Below are 17,592 nucleotides of genomic sequence, written 5' to 3'. Positions count from 1 at the left end.
GGTTATTGCATAACTTTCCAGAACAGGCGCTAAGCGCTGCCAATCAGAACACACTGGGCCAGCTAACCAATCACGGCACATTTCATAATTCGGAAGGAGGGGCTTCATCGGAACAGCAAACTAAATGTCGAGTTCGAGCCAGACTGGGGAGAGAAGTGCTGTAATAATGTAAAATATGTGAAAAATAATGTGTGTTTTGAACAATCAAGCATGAAAGCATATTCTAGTAGACCTCCAAAACAAAATCAAGACTTTGTAAAAGGGCATAATAACTTTAAACTTGATCGTGCCCTTCCATCCCCTTGATTTAAAACATACATTTAATTGAATTATTTGAATTTAATTTTAAATTATATTAATTAATTGAATTAAATTTTAAATATCTTGGACGCTCATCATTGGTAGGCCTACTAAAACATTGAGTTTTATATGGGGCCCTTAAAAGGATTGTTTGTGGGTTACGTGCTTCTTTGAAACATCTTATAGTATTTCCTGCTTTTTTTCTGTGTCAAACCACAAAATGCATTTTTAGTAGCAATAAAAAACATAGTAACCAGAGTTTTTAGAGAGGCCAACTTTAGTTGTTAAAAACGGGGTAACTAAAAAAAAGTGTTTTTGGAGCAACGGAAAGGAAAAATGCTTGAGTTAAAAAAAGAAATTGGCCATTCTGATGTGGCGACAGTGTGTGAAAGCAGAAAAGTTGAGGTGAAAGTGCACATGTGACTCAGTTGACTGAAGCAGAGACAGATGGACACATGGTAAGGACACAGTCTAGTGATCTACACTTATTCTTTAGCGTGTGTGATGGTGTGGCTCATTCGTTTGCTTTTTCAGGGGAATTCAAAGCCTGAGGATAATTTTGGAAGACGACTGATCATGAGATATTACTTCATTCTTTTACTTTCCTCAACAATATGTAAATTTACCTAAATGCTTATGCTTTGTCAACATATAAAAAACTCACCTATTTAACACTTTATAACACATTCAACTCTAAAGTATCTAATATGTGCTTCATTTTGCAGTCTGCACTTCTGAAGTGGATGTTGTTCAGCAAGATTTAAAAATAGTTCAGTCTGGAGAGGATGTGATCTTAACCGGCCACTTTTCAGACTTTCTGGAATCTACAGCATGGTTTAAACAGACGGCTGAAGGAAAATCTTTAAAGATTGTGTCTTTACACTATAAACAAACCAGTTGGAATAAGGACTTTGAGAAAATTAATCGTTTTAATGTTATCAAAGGAGATGATCATTTTAATCTGATAATTTTAAAGACAAAGCCTTCAGACTCAGCAACATATTACTGTGTCGTTGCATCAAATTGGAAGATTGGAATGGGTCCAGGCACTAGATTACTCGTCAGAGGTATATTTTCTTGCTTGTTATTTATACTTTGTGGGGATTGTGTCAGATGACTATTGGCCTTGCTTTTTCTATCAATTGTCCCTTCTATGTCCCTTTGTCAAGATGCAGCCGTAGTACATACAACTGTTCAGCAGTCTTTGATAGACACGCTTCATCCGGAGGATTCAGTGAATTTGCAGTGCAGCATCTTCAGTGAAAGTTGTGCTGGAGAACACAGCGTCTACTGGTTCAGACAAAGCTTGGGAGACTCTCTAGGAGTCCTATACACCAAAGGAGAGAGAAATGGTCAGTGTAAGAACAGCAGTGAGTCTCAAACACAGAGCTGCGTCTACAATCTCCTGAAGAGTAACATCAGTGACTCTGATGCTGGGATTTACTACTGCGCTGTGGCCGCATGTGGAGAGATACTGTTTGGAAAAGGAACTCAACTCATTTTTAAAGGTAAGGTTTTGGGAGACATATTTAATTTTGCCAATCAGGAGAATTTAAATCATATATTGGGGAAAATAATACCAATGCACTGATCTGTTATCAGTGATATGAATTATGTCTTTTCAGAGAGTGGTGTGAATTATACAACCCTGCTTGTTCTTGGGATTTCAAACATCATATTTTTTACTTTAACTGTTTTTCTTGCCATAAAACTATGCCAGAATCGGAATAAAGGTAAGATTTATTTTTAGCACACACTGATAACACTTATACAGTATTTATATTAACACATATTTATGAAAATACAACAATTGCCACTACAGAAATATTATGATTTTTAATTAAAGGTTTTTCTTATTCACCCAAAATCCACAAACCTCAAGAGAATCAAGTAAGTTTCTAGTTTTATGTTTGAGATTCAAATCATATATTTATTAATTAAAATCATACAGTAAGTCTTATCACATGCAAATGATTATGCTAGTGGGTCTCCTTAAAAGACTTGACTTTTATCCTCATTTTATGTGACAATGTCTTTGATGTTTGTTTCTTTATCCGCATTATTGTAGGGTGAAGACATTCTGAGTTATGAAGCTCATAATTCTCTCATAGCAAATGGACTCAAAGTAAAGATTACTGAAGAACACTCTCTTGTGACATACAGCATGTATAGTGAGAGAATGCCTATTGGGGATATTCAAATTAATTAACCAATCATACCATTGATCAGCTCTACCAAAATAGGATGTCTTTTTTTCCAGTAATAAACAAACATTGTTAAGTTGTTTTGATTGATACTGTGAAGCAGCTTTGATACAATCTGTATTGTGAAAAGCGCTATATAAATATATTTCACTTGACTTGACTATAATCACACAACAGAAGTAACAGTTTCCCATTCAAGTCTAGTTTATGAGATAAAACATGTTTTACTGTATATTTTCAGCACTGCTTTGTAACAGTTTGAATACATACCAGATTTGCAACAATTAATGTCACATCGCAAGCCTTGTTCATATTGTTCTGCATTTTCATGACCTTTTTATCATGTTATTTGAGTTGTACATATACTTGGTTGCATGTACATATGTCCATTTATATAGAATGGAAACCAGATATTTTTGTCTGTATATTAACTTAAACTGTACTTAAATAATATTGTGTTTCTGATACTTGAAAGTATCTAAATGAAGATGACAATTTCTCAAAGTACATGCCACAAATTCCTTGTTTTTAGTGCAAATGTAAAACATGATTTTTAGCTTACAAAGTAATTTTTCATAAATGGTGTTATGTGTAAAATGATGCATGTTCTGTGATATCTACATAAATGGCTTTAATCTTCCCCCAAAAAATGTAACAGTGTAATATAGGCGTGGCTTCACGTTTCTGTTGCGCAAGTAAACAACTAAAAAAAGTCTGCTTTATCCATTATTGTTACTGTATCTTGCTGTATGTCTCTTTTTACTAGTGTCAGTGACAATGTAACACATTTATCCAAACAGATTTTTCCTTTAGCAAAAATGCAATTTCATTTAAACATTCCACGAACACATTTAACTAAAACACAAACTGACATTAAAACTGCTTATGTGTTCTCTATTGATTGCATAATATGTTTGGTTTATTTTTAATTGACTTTATGCTAGAGTACTTACATATTTTTTAAATGCGAAAAATGTACAATCGCTTTTTTTCCCAAAAACATTACTGTAAACAACTAACGTGAAGTCATATTCTCTATATAAATCATATGCCTAATTATGTCTTTTGAAAATGTAAAAATGCTGGAAGTTTTCTGTGATGGGTAGGTTCACGGTTAGGGCCAAGAAACTGTCATTAGCTATCAGTATAAAAACCATTACGCCTATGAAATGTCTCTATGTCAAACTCATCTCCTGCCGAGATATTGAAGCACATACATGCTGAAATACATGCTGTTTTTTATAGTGGGAAATTCTCAAAGCCAGCAAAGCCACCTGCTGTGTAACAGGTGCCCAAATAAATAAATAACTTATTTTCATTATAATTTATTTCTATGTACAGTATTTAATCACTTACTCCAGATACTGTGCAGACTTCATCAGTGTATAAACAAATAATCCCGATAGTATTATCTATGTAATTATCCAAACATAGATCGGATGAACCTGAGATGAATGAGATCGGATAGACCTGGTGTAGTCTTTCAGATATGTCTTTGCATAATTAAACTTTTTATGTGCGTAATTTATGTCTGTAATTAAAATAAACAGTATGAGAGGTGTTGTATTTTGTTTTTCCGGATTCATGTTCTTCAGGAAGCAGTGCTTCACACTGGATGTTATCTCTCGTTGCAAATACACAGGTCGGGTCTAATAGAAACAAAATACCTCGTGACCAGGATGACTCCGGGACATCACCAATTTAACCCTATTTAACCATTTAATTCTAGGGGGTGCTCGCAGAAGTGATGGTAACTATCACATGTTCTTGTGATAGCCACCTGAACCTCCGCGTTCAGATGTAAGACCGCCCGGAATCTCCGGGGGAAGAACGCGTGTGCCATCGTGCCCCGTCCCCGAAGAGTTTTCAGGGGAAGTCAGGAAGGCTGTTGATGGGAACCAGGTCTAGTTGGGCCAATAAGGGGCAACTATGAAGACCTGTTCCTCTCCTGACTTGGCACGTAAGTGCAAGCGACGGGCGCAAAAGACAGGAGCATTGCTCAACACAACATGTGAAGATCACTGGGCTTCAGGAGTGTTTTCTGCTCAGCACTTGGGTGTGACAAGTTCACTGAGCTTCAGGAGCATTCCTGCTCAACACCTGAGTGTGATAAACTCACCGAGCTTCAGGAGCATTTCTGCTCAACACTTGAGTGCAAAGAACTTCACTGAGCGACAGGAGCATTTCTGCTCAGCACTTGAGTGTGACAAGTTCACTGAGCTTCAGGAGCATTACAGCTCAACACCTGAGTGTGATAAACTCACTGAGCTTCAGGAGCATTTCTGCTCAACACCTGAGTGCGAAGAACTTCACTGAGCACCAGGAGCATTTCTGCTCAGCACTGCGTGTGACGAATTCACTGAGCTACCTGTGATGAACCCACTGAGCTACAGGAGCATTGCTGCTCAACACCTGAGTGCGATTAACTTCACTGAGTTTCAGGAGCAATTCTGCTCAACATGAAGAGTGATGATTTCACTGACTTGAGCAGGCGCAAGGCGACCATGAGTCGCAGTCACTTTTAGAAGGGGTTAAACGCATTTCTGCGGGCCCCTGGGGCAGCTGAGACCCAGTGTTTGTCCAAGGGTAATCCGCTCGGTTTACCTAAACACTGGCGGAAAAATAAAACCGGGGGGGCAACTGAGCGGCCCCGGAATGGTCATGACCCAGCCGGACCCAGGGGATGGAGTCTCCACTTGCCCTGGCTATAACTGTCGTGAGGCTCGATGGCGGCACGATTGAGTAAGCGGGAGGAGTGGAACAAGGCGCCCTCAGAAGCATCTTACTCCAAGGAGGAGGTGACGGGTGAGTTTGTGACATGCAGGGGAAGCTTGCGCAACGGTCGCGATGTCTAACAACTCGAGGCACGAATGCCCGTGTAGTCGGGGGTCGCCCAGGCCCCCGTTAAAACACGCCCTTTGTACATGGCCCCTCTGTTGAAGAGGGTTTGGCAGCAGACCGGGATGAACTATAGTCACACAGGGTGAGCTGCTCTGCCACGGTCACCTCGGGACCCGATCGTGAAGCTAGCGCTGAAGCGGTCACATATGGAGGAAGCCAAAGGCTGCGACTACCATATACCCCAGGAGCCTCTGAAAGTTCTTTCAGTGGGACCCTTTCTCACTTCAACACCAGCTGAACACATTCTCATTGGAGAGACGTGTTAGACCGAGTACCTCTCCAAAACTGAAAAAGAGATACTCAGCCCGTGGGCGAGATTACTCTCTTCCAGTTGACCTGAAGACCCAACGGGCTCTGGAGCACTCGAGGGGAAGGACACTGTACTGATACTCCACCGTTAGACGCAACATGCAGGATGGCCTGCGGTGCGGGGGGTAGAGATCTGAAGCACATGTCTTTCAGGTCAAAGCTGCAGACCAATCTTGGGCCAAGATGGTCACGACTCACCACCTAGTAGCACGAAGAGCGAGTTTTCGACTGGCCTTCGTACCGGCTGGAGGGCGGCTATATCAAATCCTTCGCCAGCAGGATAAGATAAACACGCACAAGTCAGGAGCACTGCTCAACACTCGGTGTGATGAATATCACTGAATTTTCAGGAGCACGTCTGCTTAACACCTAATGTGATGACTATCACTGACTTGAGCGGGGTAGCCGAGCCTGAGGTGAGGCAGCAAAGTAGAGAGAGTGGTGTAAGTGTGCTGTGCAACACTTACCTGTCTCCACAAGCGCCAGGGGGCGCGTGAGAAGGCGGATGACCGGGTCCTCGAACGCACCAAGCTGCCTGCTGGCGACCAAGGGGGAGCTGAGGGGTGTAAGGCTATACAGGGTCACACCCGCCAGACTGGCCCTCTTGGGACCCAGGAACAGATGAAATTGCTCTCTCTTTGAAGTGTGGGTACCGCTTGCTCCGCTTTTTTTTTTTTTTTTTGGGAGCCAGCGGCGGAACAGACACACACACAAACAAAAGGCTCCATCCGGCCCTCAACCGGGGGGAGGGAGTGATCGTGCCACTCCAAGAGCATCTACTCCATTCCTGGGCGGCCCGCTCCGGAATGCTTTCGCTGTCGCTTGCCACCTGGCTTGGCAGCGCCTGGAGCGGACTGGGCGTCTCTACTGCGGCCGGCTCCATGCTAAGGCCTGGGTCGAGGCTGCTGCGGAGGGCCAGCAGGAGCGGCAGCCGGGGAACGCCCACGGCGACGAGCAGGCGGAGGAGCTGCCACCGGCGGCGGGTGGAGGCAGCAGCTGGCCACCGGGGCAGGATGTGCCGGATGACCTCCGTCTGCGCTTGAGCGGCAGAGAACTGTTGGATGCAGTTCTCCACCACGTCGCCGACCAGCCCAACCTGGGAAATTGGGGAGACCAGGAACTGAACCTTGTCCGCATCCGCCATACCAACCAGGCTTAGCCAACGAAGGCGCTACTGGACCACGAAGGTGGACATCGCCAGACCGATCACGCACGCTACGACACCTGTACCCCGGAGGGTGAGGTCGGATGCAGTGTGGTGCTCACCTATGAGCGCACGGTCTGGATTACCCTCGTGCATGCCATGGGTGCCCTAGCCTGCAGCAACGCCATGGCATGCAAGAGGAAGCGGCTTGCCCACAGGCCTCGTAAGCTCTGCCCGTCGGAACGGACAAAACCTCACAGGCCTTAGGGGGGAGACGAGGATCCCCCCAAAAGGCAGCGGCCGCCGGACACAGGTGCACCTGTGTCGACAGACCGCTCCAATGGAGGGACACCTCGCAACCCTTCACCGTTCCTCCATCAAGGGTACTGAGGGGGAAAAGCTATTCAGGCAGTTTCTGGCAGAGAAAGATGCTGTTCACCACCTGATAAGCTCTCCATGCATTTCGGGAAAGAAAGGCACTGGGGTGGCGAGCTGAGAACCAGCGCGGCCCGCCCCAAGATGCCAAACTCCAGATTCCAACCGAGACTGAACGGGACACGGTGGAGGTTCCACTCGAGCCCGGCAGCCTCAGCGGCCCGTTTCAGCATAGCTGATAATTCTGGATCCGGCTCGGGCAACATTGAACTCCCGGAGGGAGACAATGCAGCCGAGTCATCATCTCTAGAAGTCAGCTCACCCTCCGATGCTGCAATCGGCGTCCTGTCCTCCAGGGGAGCCCCGAGTGAAACCGCTGGCCCACCCATTACAGATGGACCAGCAGACAACACAGGAGGCTCCAGTGGTTGCAGTGGAAGGGAGGAGTGAGGAGCCCACAGGGAATGGTTACCGGGCGGGACATCCAACACTATCCTCTGGTCACCCATCCCACACAGCATCCGAGGGTGGGGCATGGTAATGGGGACTCGCTCTCCGCGAACGAAGGCGAGTCTCGCCCTCAACACTGCGACAGTCATGTTCCCACAGTGAAAACACGAGCTGTCCACAAAAGCTGTCTCAGCGTGCTGTAAGCCCAAACACGTGACACAACAGTTGTGACCATCAGAGAGAGACAGGGAACGACCGCACCCAGAAACAAACGGGCGGAATGACATCTTGAAAAAGACGCAAACGCACCCGTGTTGCTCTTTCAGAAAATAGGACCGTCACCAGTGCCGGAGCACACAGGGGAATGACCGCGGCAACACTGAACAGAGAACTGAAACAGTGAAGCACTCACTTTTCCGCCCTCTAACCAGCCATCAACACACACAAACATTTAGAAATTTGTTGCTGTTAAAACAGCAGTTGAGAGCTCAAAGCTCGCGATCACCGCTGCACTCGCGCTGTAGAACACCAGCACTGGGAGAGTCTTCCTGAAGAACACCGACACACTCGCTCGTTGTAGACAACAGCACTCTCAAAGACATCAAACGATCGGCTCCGAAGCGAAAGGCAACTAGTGCGTGCATCCACTTCCGTATTTATACCCGCGCCGCGGGGGCGGAGTGTGTGATGCGAATCACGCACGCCAATTACATTGGCTCGTTCAATAGTACTCGAAGAAGACAGGCTCTCTAGCGAGATCCCAATTCAGTCGACCGTCGACTACGTCTGACGTTCTCGACTGAAAGGGAACCATGGTTTTGTGATCGATTACTGTTTGTATTACCATAGTTTTCCAACAAATATCATGATTAAATGGTGTATAAAAGCGTATCTAAAATGTATAAGAAAATTACAAAAAAATAATGCCACACTGAAACGTCCAATGAAATCTGTGCTTGCAAAGTCCGTGCATGAAATCTGTTCTGGACGATCTTCTTGTTCGTTAACATTCTTAAGTCTGAATCAGGCTTGAATTTGTTTGAAATTTACGCCATCCTTAATATTTACATCTGAGTAGAGCTCGCTGTTTTGGTTATTGCATAACTTTCCAGAACAGCGCTAAGCGGTGCCAATCAGAACACACTGGGCCAGCTAACCAATCACGGCACATTTCATAATTCGGAAGGAGGGGCTTCATCGCAACAGGAACTAAATGTCGAGTTCGAGCCAGACTGGGTCCAGAAGTGCTGTAATAATGTAAAATATGTGAAAAATGTCATGCTTTTTGAACAATCCAGCATGAAAGCACATCTAGTACACATCCAAAACAAAATCAAGACTTTGTAAAAGGGCATAATACTTTTAAACTTGATCGTGCCCTGCCATCCCCTTGATTCAAAACATACATTTAATTGAATTATTTTAAGTTAATTTTAAATTATATTAATTAATTGAATTAAATTTTAAATATCTTGGACGCTCATCATTGGTAGGCCTACTAAAACATTGAGTTTTATATGGGGCCCTTAAAAGGATTGTTTATGGGTTACGTGCTTCTTTGAAACATCTTACAGTATTTCCTGCTTTTTTTCTGTGTCAAACCACAAAATGCATTTTTAGTAGCAATAATGAACATATTAACCAGAGTTTTTAGAGAGGCCAACTTTAGTTGTTAAAAACTGAGTAACTAAAAAAAAAGTGTTTTTGGAGCAACGGAAAGGAAAAATGCTTGAGTTAAAAAAAGAAATTGGCCATTCTGATGTGGCGACAGTGTGTGAAGGCAGAAAAGTTGAGCTGAAAGTGCACATGTGACTCAGTTGACTGAAGCAGAGACAGATGGACACATGGTAAGGACACAGTCTAGTGATCTACACTTATTCTTTAGCGTGTGTGATGGTGTGGCTCATTCGTTTGCTTTTTCAGGGGAATTCAAAGCCTGAGGATAATTTTGGAAGACGACTGATCATGAGATATTACTTCATTCTTTTACTTTCCTCAACAATATGTAAATTGACCTAAATGCTTATGCTTTGTCAACATATAAAAAACTCACCTATTTAACACTTTATAACACATTCAACTCTAAAGTATCTAATATTTGCTTCATTTTGCAGTCTGCACTTCTGAAGTGGATGTTGTTCAGCAAGATTTAAAAATAGTTCAGTCTGGAGAGGATGTGATCTTAACCGGCCACTTTTCAGACTTTCTGGAATCTACAGCATGGTTTAAACAGACGGCTGAAGGAAAATCTTTAAAGATTGTGTCTTTACACTATAAACAAACCAGTTGGAATAAGGACTTTGAGAAAATTAATCGTTTTAATGTTATCAAAGGAGATGATCATTTTAATCTGATAATTTTAAAGACAAAGCCTTCAGACTCAGCAACATATTACTGTGTCGTTGCATCAAATTGGAAGATTGGAATGGGTCCAGGCACTAGATTACTTGTCAGAGGTATATTTTCTTGCTTGTTATTTATACTTTGTGGGGATTGTGTCAGATGACTATTGGCCTTGCTTTTTCTATCAATTGTCCCTTCTATGTCCCTTTGTCAAGATGCAGCCGTAGCACATACAACTGTTCAGCAGTCTTTGATAGACACGCTTCATCCGGAGGATTCAGTGAATTTGCAGTGCAGCATCTTCAGTGAAAGTTGTGCTGGAGAACACAGCGTCTACTGGTTCAGACAAAGCTTGGGAGACTCTCAAGGAGTCCTTTACACCAAAGGAGAGAGAAATGGTCAGTGTAAGAACAGCAATGAGTCTCAAACACAGAGCTGCGTCTACAATCTCCTCAAGAGTAACATCAGTGACTCTGATGCTGGGATTTACTACTGCGCTGTGGCCGCATGTGGAGAGATACTGTTTGGAAAAGGAACTCAACTCAATTTTAGAGGTAAGGTGAAATGCAAATGTCTGGCTTTAAATGTTGAAATGTTTGGCTTTATCTCCTATCTGGAAAAACATTTGATTAATATACTAGAGTACATGATACCAAACTTATCAAAAAAAAGAAATTTAAGAAGATCAAATTAATTTTGTTTCAGGGAGTGGTGATGTGAACCCAACTCTTCTTGCTCTTGGAATTTCAAACATTATATTTTTTGCTCTTGTTGTTTTTCTGGGAATAAAACTATCCAGGGTTCAGAATAAAGGTAGGTACTTTCTGAATAAAATTAATTTATTATGTTAAAGGAATTCTTTTTTTAAATGTAACTGCCATTTATAATGACAATGCTTGTTTCTTAATTTCCTAAAGTGCTCAAACCTCAAGAGAATCAAGTAAGTTATCTTTCAATTATCTTCCATTTTATGTCTTTTCCAAATCTTTATCAAAATATATGTTTTATCAATTTAATATTAGACAATATTATTTTTTTTCAGGGTTTTTGTTGTATATTTTGCCACATCATGTGTAATTTTCCTCTCACAATTGGACTGTCTTTTCTCTTGATATTAGAATGAAGACAGCATGAATTACGCAGCCATTAGTTTTGGTCAGAAACCTCTGAACACTAGAAGGACCAAATCAAAGCTGATTCAGGAGCAGTCTCTATACGCTCAGGTCAGATCACAGCAGGAACATCCAGAGGTTTAGTGGAGCATTTCACTTCGACACAAATATTTTCATCATGATCTTATAACATCAATTTAATTTAATTTGTCCAAATGATTTTGGTAATTTCTCCTACATTTTATGAGTTGACTGTCGTCCTCTGAAAATTAAACCTAGAGTTTAGTCTGAACATTTTTACTGCAATGAAATTGCCAAAACTACAAGATGATAGCTGTAAGTCTCCATATTTGAATGTCTTTGTATGTTAAAGTGTTAATATGGCTTTGTATGTGTATTGTTAGATAATGCATTTATTTGGCATAGTAAGGATAAATTCGGGAGAAGAAAGGTAATTTGTGTTTGTGTTCTCAATGATTTTATGTGGATTAATGAATGTTGTTAGACTTTGTGTTGTTCTTTTCAGGTCAACTTTTGAACTTGTGAAATGTTTTACAGTTTCCTTATGAATCACGTATTACTTGCAAAGTAGCCTATGCTTCATTTGCATCTACTAAATTAAAATGTATGTGCATTTGTTAAAATGTGTATGTGTTATGTTTTTATTCTGTTAACTCAAATGGTGGAACCTGGTGCTTGTATAAGATACAGTTCCCTTTAAAAAGGACTTTAGTTGGTCTTAAACAAGAATTCTTAAGGGGATAGTTCACCCAAAAATGAAAATGTTGTCATCACTTAAGGCCCTTTCATACGGGACGCATCAAGCGGTGGAATCATTGCGCGGCCGCTTTTTCTTGTAGTGGAAGCTTTTTTGTGCAGTTGAGGAGTTTCTTGCGTTGCAGTCTTGTGGTGGATGTTGCCATTGTTACAATCATCAACAAAACAAATAGATAAATATATCTTAACTTTTTTTGTGGTGGTGTCATTATTAATTATTATAATTAATTATTCATCAATAATATTTATATTTTCAACACTCCGATATAAGTTCAGTAAAATGTTCTATGATTGGTCGCTAATAATCTGTTTGATGATTGGCCACTCATAAAAAGATAAAATATTTTTATCTTTGCCAGCTTGTGAAAGCAGCAGGATTTTGGGTGAACGAGCATTGCTTGTGCATTTTTCGTTTTGCCGTTTTGCGTTTTGACGCCTGCATTTTGCCGCTTTCTTTATGTCTCCTATTGGAAATTAACTAGACACTCGCGACTGCCGTGTCCCGTGTGAAAGCGCCTTCACTGACCCTCAAGTTCTTCCAAACCTTTATTAGTTTCTTTCTTCTGTTGAACAAAAAACAAGATATTTTAAAGAATGTTTGTAGCCTACTCAAACAGTTGGCGGTAGCCATTGAATTCAAACCCATACTAAGTCAAACCTGTACTAAGGCTAAATCTCAATTTACCTCTTGGCCCTACCCCTTGTCCCTACCCCTCCGTTTTGCGCGTTCACGTCTAGGGGTAGTGTGTCCCGATTCTTGTTGCGATAGAGGAGTAGGGCTACATAGCCCTCGAAACGGAGATTTTTCAGAGGCACACTCCGAACGGGACCAACATTCTTTAGAATAACTTCTTTTGTGATCAACAGAAGAAGAAAATTCATTCGGGTTTGGAACAACTTGAGGGTGAAGTGTCCCTTTAAAAGAGGGTTTTGCTGCCTACTGAATTTAACACATGGTCTTTGCTGCCACCTAGTGGTTGCAGATCATTGGATCTATTCAACTTCTAGTTCACAACACGGCAAAAACATACAGAACACAGCAATTCATATGGAAAGTACTTTATTCATGCCATTATATATCTGTAGAATACATTTATAAGAACAAAAGTAGACTAATTGTACAGTGGTGGCATATAAAAAGTGAAAGTGAAAGTGAAAGTGACACATGATGGCCAAGTATGGTAACCCATACTTGGAATTTGACCTCTGCATTTAACCCATCCAAGTAAGTGCACACACATTAGGAGCAGAGTAGTAAGTAGTGAACACACACACACTGCAAACGTGGATACACACACCCGGAGCAGCGGGCAGCCTTGAGTGGCGTAATATACAGAATGCATAGAATGTTTAAATTATTGTAGATGTTAATGATCAGTAATATTACATGAACAAAGCAAATAAAAAAAATTGAATACAGCATGTAATTATTGCAATAAGATATTTAGGAAAATATTTACTGTGACTGATCTTTTAGTCACTACAACATATCAGCCCATTAATAACGTCTCGGTTACTTATGTAAACCCCGTTCCCTGAGTAGGGAACGGAGACGTTACGTCGGATGACGACGAATGGGGGTTTCGCCTAGAAAGCCAATCATCTTCGTGCATTATAAAACGAGCCAATGGCGATGAAATGCCATGGGTCTGCGGAATTTGCATAGCGTAACTCCGCCCCACCTCGTGGGTATAAAAGGAGGACGCTCGGCAACATGCAGATATGTCTTCGCTGAGGAGCCGAGACTGAACTCAGGCGTCTACCCAGCGGTACAGCGGAAGTGGCAGGGAGACGTAACGTCTCCGTTCCCTACTCAGGGAACGAGGGTTACATAAGTAACCGAGACGTTCCCTTTCGTAGTCACTCCGAGTTACGTCGGATGACGACGAATGGGGGTCCCCGTGAAATCACGCCACCTTCACAGCTGTCTTCCAGTGCCCTGCGAAAGTCTGATCCCCCTGTCGTGATACTAGCGCGGACGAAGGAGTCCTACTTAACACAGGAATACCAAGGTACACTGGGAAGCATATCTCAGAGGAGATATGCCGCAGCATGCCTACCCGTAGGGAGGACTTAAGAAACACATATGGCTGGAGGGCTACATATGGAGGAACACTGGAGTGACCAGCCCGAGGGGTGGCAACTTTCAACTCCAGGAGGGCAAGGTGGCTTGCCAAGGGAAAGACACATGCTCAAGGAGGCTTACAGTGGAAATACACATGTGGGGGTTACTCAGGGAGGAACCATGCACACGGAGGCATCTAGCCGACGCCCAGGCAATAGACACTGGCGCCAGCGTCAACAGTGCTGGAGGAACTCAGGGCTTCAGAGAGGAAGGCTCACCTGAGGAATAATCGCACGTATCCAGTCCGTGGAGTGGAATGGCGAGCAAGCGAAGACACCTGAGCGGGTCCAGTACTAGCTAACTGAAGCGAGTACACGAGAGGACACAGGCTCCACTCGGAGATTATAGAATCTGGCGAATGTGTTGGGTGTCGCCCAGCCTGCAGCTCTACAAATGTCTGCCAGCGAGGCGCCATGCGCTAGAGCCCAAGAGGAAGCCACACTCCGGGTGGAGTGGGCTGTCACACCAAGGGGGCACGGTCGGCCTTGCTGTTGATAAGCCAAAGCAATGGCGTCCACTATCCAGTGAGACAACCTCTGCTTTGAGAGAGCTTTTCCCTTCAGTCTCCCACCATAACAGACAAAGAGCTGGTCTGAGGTCCTGAAACACTGTGTTCTGTCAACGTAAGCACGGAGAGCGCGTACTGGACAGAGCAGTGCCAAGGCTGGGTCTGCCTCCTCCCGGGGCAGCGCTTGCAGGTTCACCACCTGGTCCCGGAAGGGAGTGGTGGGAACCTTGGGCACATATCCAGGCCGGGGTCTCAGGATCACGTGAGAGTGACTGGGCCCGAATTCCAGGCACGCTTCGTCAACAGAGAATGCGTGCAGGTCCCCTACCCTCTTGATAGAGGCCAAAGCAACCAGGAGCGCTGTCTTCATAGACAGAAACTTAAGCTCAACTGAATGCAGAGGCTCAAAGGGAGCCCTCTGCAGGGCATTCAAGACCACTGAGAGGTCCCAAGAGGGAACGAGAGGAGGGCGAGGAGGATTCAGTCTCCTCGCTCCTCTCAGGAACCTGACGATCAGGTCGTGCTTCCCCAAAGACTTACCTTGAACTGCTTCGTGAAATGCGGCGATAGCGGCCACATACACCTTCAGGGTGGAGGGAGACAGCCTTCGCTCCAACCCATCTTGCAGGAAGGAAAGCACAACAGAGATCGAGCATCTCCTGGGGTCTTCTCGACGAGAAGAGCACCAGTTGACGAAGAGGTTCCACTTCAACGCATAGACATGTCTCGTGGACGATGCTCTAGCGGAAGTGATGGTAGCCGCCACCGCTGGTGGCAGGGAACTCAAACCTGCCTCGTCCCGTCCAGGAGCCACACGTGGAGCCTCCAGAGATCGGGTCGAGGGTGCCAAAGGGTGCCCCGTCTCTGAGAAAGGAGATCCTTCCTCAGAGGAATTGGCCAAGGAGGTGCTGTCGCGAGGAGTACCAGTTCGGAGAACCAGGTCCGGGTGGGCCAACACGGCGCAACCAGAATGAGTTGCTCCTCGTCCTCCTTGATCTTGCACAAGGTCTGTGCGAGAAGGCTCACTGGGGGAAACGCATATTTGCGTAGGCCCCGCGGCCAGCTGTGCGCCAGTGCATCCGTGCCGAGGGAGCCCTCGGTCAGGGAATAGAACAGGGCGCAATGGGTCGAGTCGTGAGAGGCAAACAGATCTATCTGTGCGTCCCCGAACTGGTCCCAAATCAGCTGAACCGACTGGGGATGGAGTCGCCATTCGCCGGAGATGGGCCGAAACCGTGACAGCTCGTCGGCTGCAAAGTTCCGATCTCCCAGAATGTAGATAGCACAAAGGGACCTCAGGTGCTTCTGACTCCATAAGAGGAGGTGGCGTGCGAGTTGCGACATACGGCGGGAGCGTAGACCACCCTGACGGTTGATGTACGCTACAGTCGCGGTATTGTCTGAACGGACTAGTACGTGTTGACCCCTGAGCAACGTGAGGAAACGGTGCAGGGCAAGGCGTACTGCCAGCAACTCGAGGCAATTGACATGCAAAAGGCGCTGGGGTCCTGTCCAGGAGCCCGCGGCAGCATGTCCGTTGCACATGGCGCCCCATCCGTGGAAGAGGCATCTGTGGAGACAACAACATGCCTGGAAACTCGTTCTAGGGGAACTCCGGCCCGTAGAAAGCTGAGGTTCCTCCACGGAGTGAAGGACTGACGGCAGGTCGGAGTCACTGGAACTCGGAACGTGCTGTGATGCCATGCCCACCTCGGGACTCGATCGCGAAGCCACAGCTGAAGCGGTCTCATATGAAGCCATCCGAGCGGCGTTTCCGCGGCTGCAGATGCCATATGCCCCAGGAGCCTCTGCAATAATTTCAGTGGGACCGCACTCTTGCCATCGAACTGTCGAAGGCAAGTCAGCAGCGAGTGTGCTCGCTCGCTCGTAAGCTGCGCGGACATGGCGACCGAGTCGATCTCCATACCGAGAAAAGAGATCCTCTGCACGGGGCAGAGTTTGCTCTTCTCCCAGTTGACCCGAAGTCCCAGACGGGCTAGGTGCCGGAGCACAAGATCCCTGTGTTCACAAACCTGGTCTCGAGAGTGAGCTAGGATCAGCCAGTCGTCGAGATAGTTCAGGATGCGAACCCCGTGTTCCCGAAGGGGAACAAGGGCAGCCTCGACGACCTTCGTGAAGACGCGAGGAGACAGGGCTAGCCCGAAGGGGAGAACCGCGTACTGGTATGCCTGCCCCTCGAAAGCAAACCTATCGCTGCAAACCAATCCCGTGGCCGCACACATTCGAAAATGCGTTTGGCCGTGAGCATCTTGAACGGCAGCCTGTGAAGGGAGCGGTTCAAGACGCGTAGATCCAGGATCGGCCGTAACCCACCGGATTTCTTGGGGACAATGAAGTACGGGCTGTAAAACCCTGACTTCATCTCGGCTGGAGGGACAGTCTCGATTGCACCCTTCGCCAGCAGGGTGGCAACCTCCGCTCTCATGATAGGGGCATTGCCACCGACCATAGTGAAGCGAACTCCCCTGAAGCGGGGAGGAGACCGTGCTAACTGAATCTCATAGCCGAGCCTGATAGTTCGGGCGACCCAGCGAGAAAGGCTGGGAAGCTCCAACCAAGCTGTCAGATACTGAACCAGCGGGGGTCATACGAACCACAGGCGTCCCCCCGGAGGGACAGCGAAGCGGAGTGACCGGCCCAGGCGAGGGTGGCAAAGCGGCCCGGTGCGGGGGCGCGGTCATGCTCCGCGTCCTGACAGAGGAGACCAGGGAAGGACCAGCGTTCCACGGGGGTCTGCTCTGCCAGGGGTCTGGCGATAGAGGGGGACGAGAGTGGTGAGGTCCGGGGACGGCACACACTGTCGTCCGCACCCTCCGGGACAGAGGGGGACGGGAGTGGCGAGGCCCGGAGGCGGCACACACTGCGGTCCGAGAACTCTGTGACAGAGGGGGATGAGAGCGGCGAGGCCCGGGGGCGTCGCGCACTGTCAACCGGCTCTGTGTGCTCAGTGATGGGTGTATTGGTTCTTTCTTTGACCATAATAGGGTACTGCCCACCCGTGGGTGGGCAGCGGGAGAACAAAA

General features: G+C 45.7%; 2 protein-coding genes and 1 long non-coding RNA gene across 4 annotated transcripts in view; 2 read left to right on the top strand and 1 right to left on the bottom strand.

Moving 5' to 3' along the window:
* Positions 1–17,592, bottom strand: part of LOC143737118 (uncharacterized) — a 131,030-nt gene that overhangs the window by 71,339 nt on the left and 42,099 nt on the right. The gene's annotated exons all lie outside the window — the stretch shown is intronic.
* LOC143737837 (uncharacterized) lies at positions 685–2,509 on the top strand. Its single transcript, XM_077229700.1, has 7 exons — positions 685–758; positions 835–916; positions 1,026–1,367; positions 1,470–1,808; positions 1,926–2,033; positions 2,183–2,190; positions 2,369–2,509. Exons 1-7 carry the CDS (start codon positions 756–758, stop codon positions 2,507–2,509), a joined length of 1,023 nt encoding a protein of 340 aa, XP_077085815.1. The 5' UTR covers positions 685–755.
* Positions 9,431–11,393, top strand: LOC143737099 (uncharacterized). Of its 2 annotated transcripts, none has more exons than XM_077228056.1 (7): positions 9,431–9,530; positions 9,607–9,688; positions 9,798–10,139; positions 10,248–10,580; positions 10,732–10,839; positions 10,944–10,966; positions 11,145–11,393. In XM_077228056.1, exons 1-7 carry the CDS (start codon positions 9,528–9,530, stop codon positions 11,280–11,282), a joined length of 1,029 nt encoding a protein of 342 aa, XP_077084171.1. In that variant the 5' UTR covers positions 9,431–9,527; the 3' UTR covers positions 11,283–11,393. The 2 variants fall into 2 exon arrangements, with proteins under 2 accessions (XP_077084171.1, XP_077084170.1); XM_077228055.1 differs by having other exon boundaries at positions 10,242–10,580.

This window comes from Siphateles boraxobius, unplaced genomic scaffold, assembly GCF_051911475.1.
Source record: "Siphateles boraxobius isolate OS27281-9 unplaced genomic scaffold, OSU_SipBor_1 130, whole genome shotgun sequence".
In the NCBI taxonomy this organism is placed as follows: domain Eukaryota; kingdom Metazoa; phylum Chordata; class Actinopteri; order Cypriniformes; family Leuciscidae; genus Siphateles; species Siphateles boraxobius.
Note: the sequence above shows the minus strand (reverse complement) of the source record. Positions and strands in the feature narration are given on the sequence as shown.

What these genes read in the sequence shown, in the direction of transcription:
- LOC143737099 (XM_077228055.1), top strand. An exon ending in TTTACTTTCCTCAACAATAT is followed by an intron (nt 9,689 to 9,797) that starts GTAAATTGACCT and finishes TTCATTTTGCAG; the next exon opens with TCTGCACTTCTGAAGTGGAT. An exon ending in ATCCAGGGTTCAGAATAAAG is followed by an intron (nt 10,840 to 10,943) that starts GTAGGTACTTTC and finishes AATTTCCTAAAG; the next exon opens with TGCTCAAACCTCAAGAGAAT.
- LOC143737837 (XM_077229700.1), top strand. An exon ending in TTTACTTTCCTCAACAATAT is followed by an intron (nt 917 to 1,025) that starts GTAAATTTACCT and finishes TTCATTTTGCAG; the next exon opens with TCTGCACTTCTGAAGTGGAT. An exon ending in CACTAGATTACTCGTCAGAG is followed by an intron (nt 1,368 to 1,469) that starts GTATATTTTCTT and finishes CCCTTTGTCAAG; the next exon opens with ATGCAGCCGTAGTACATACA.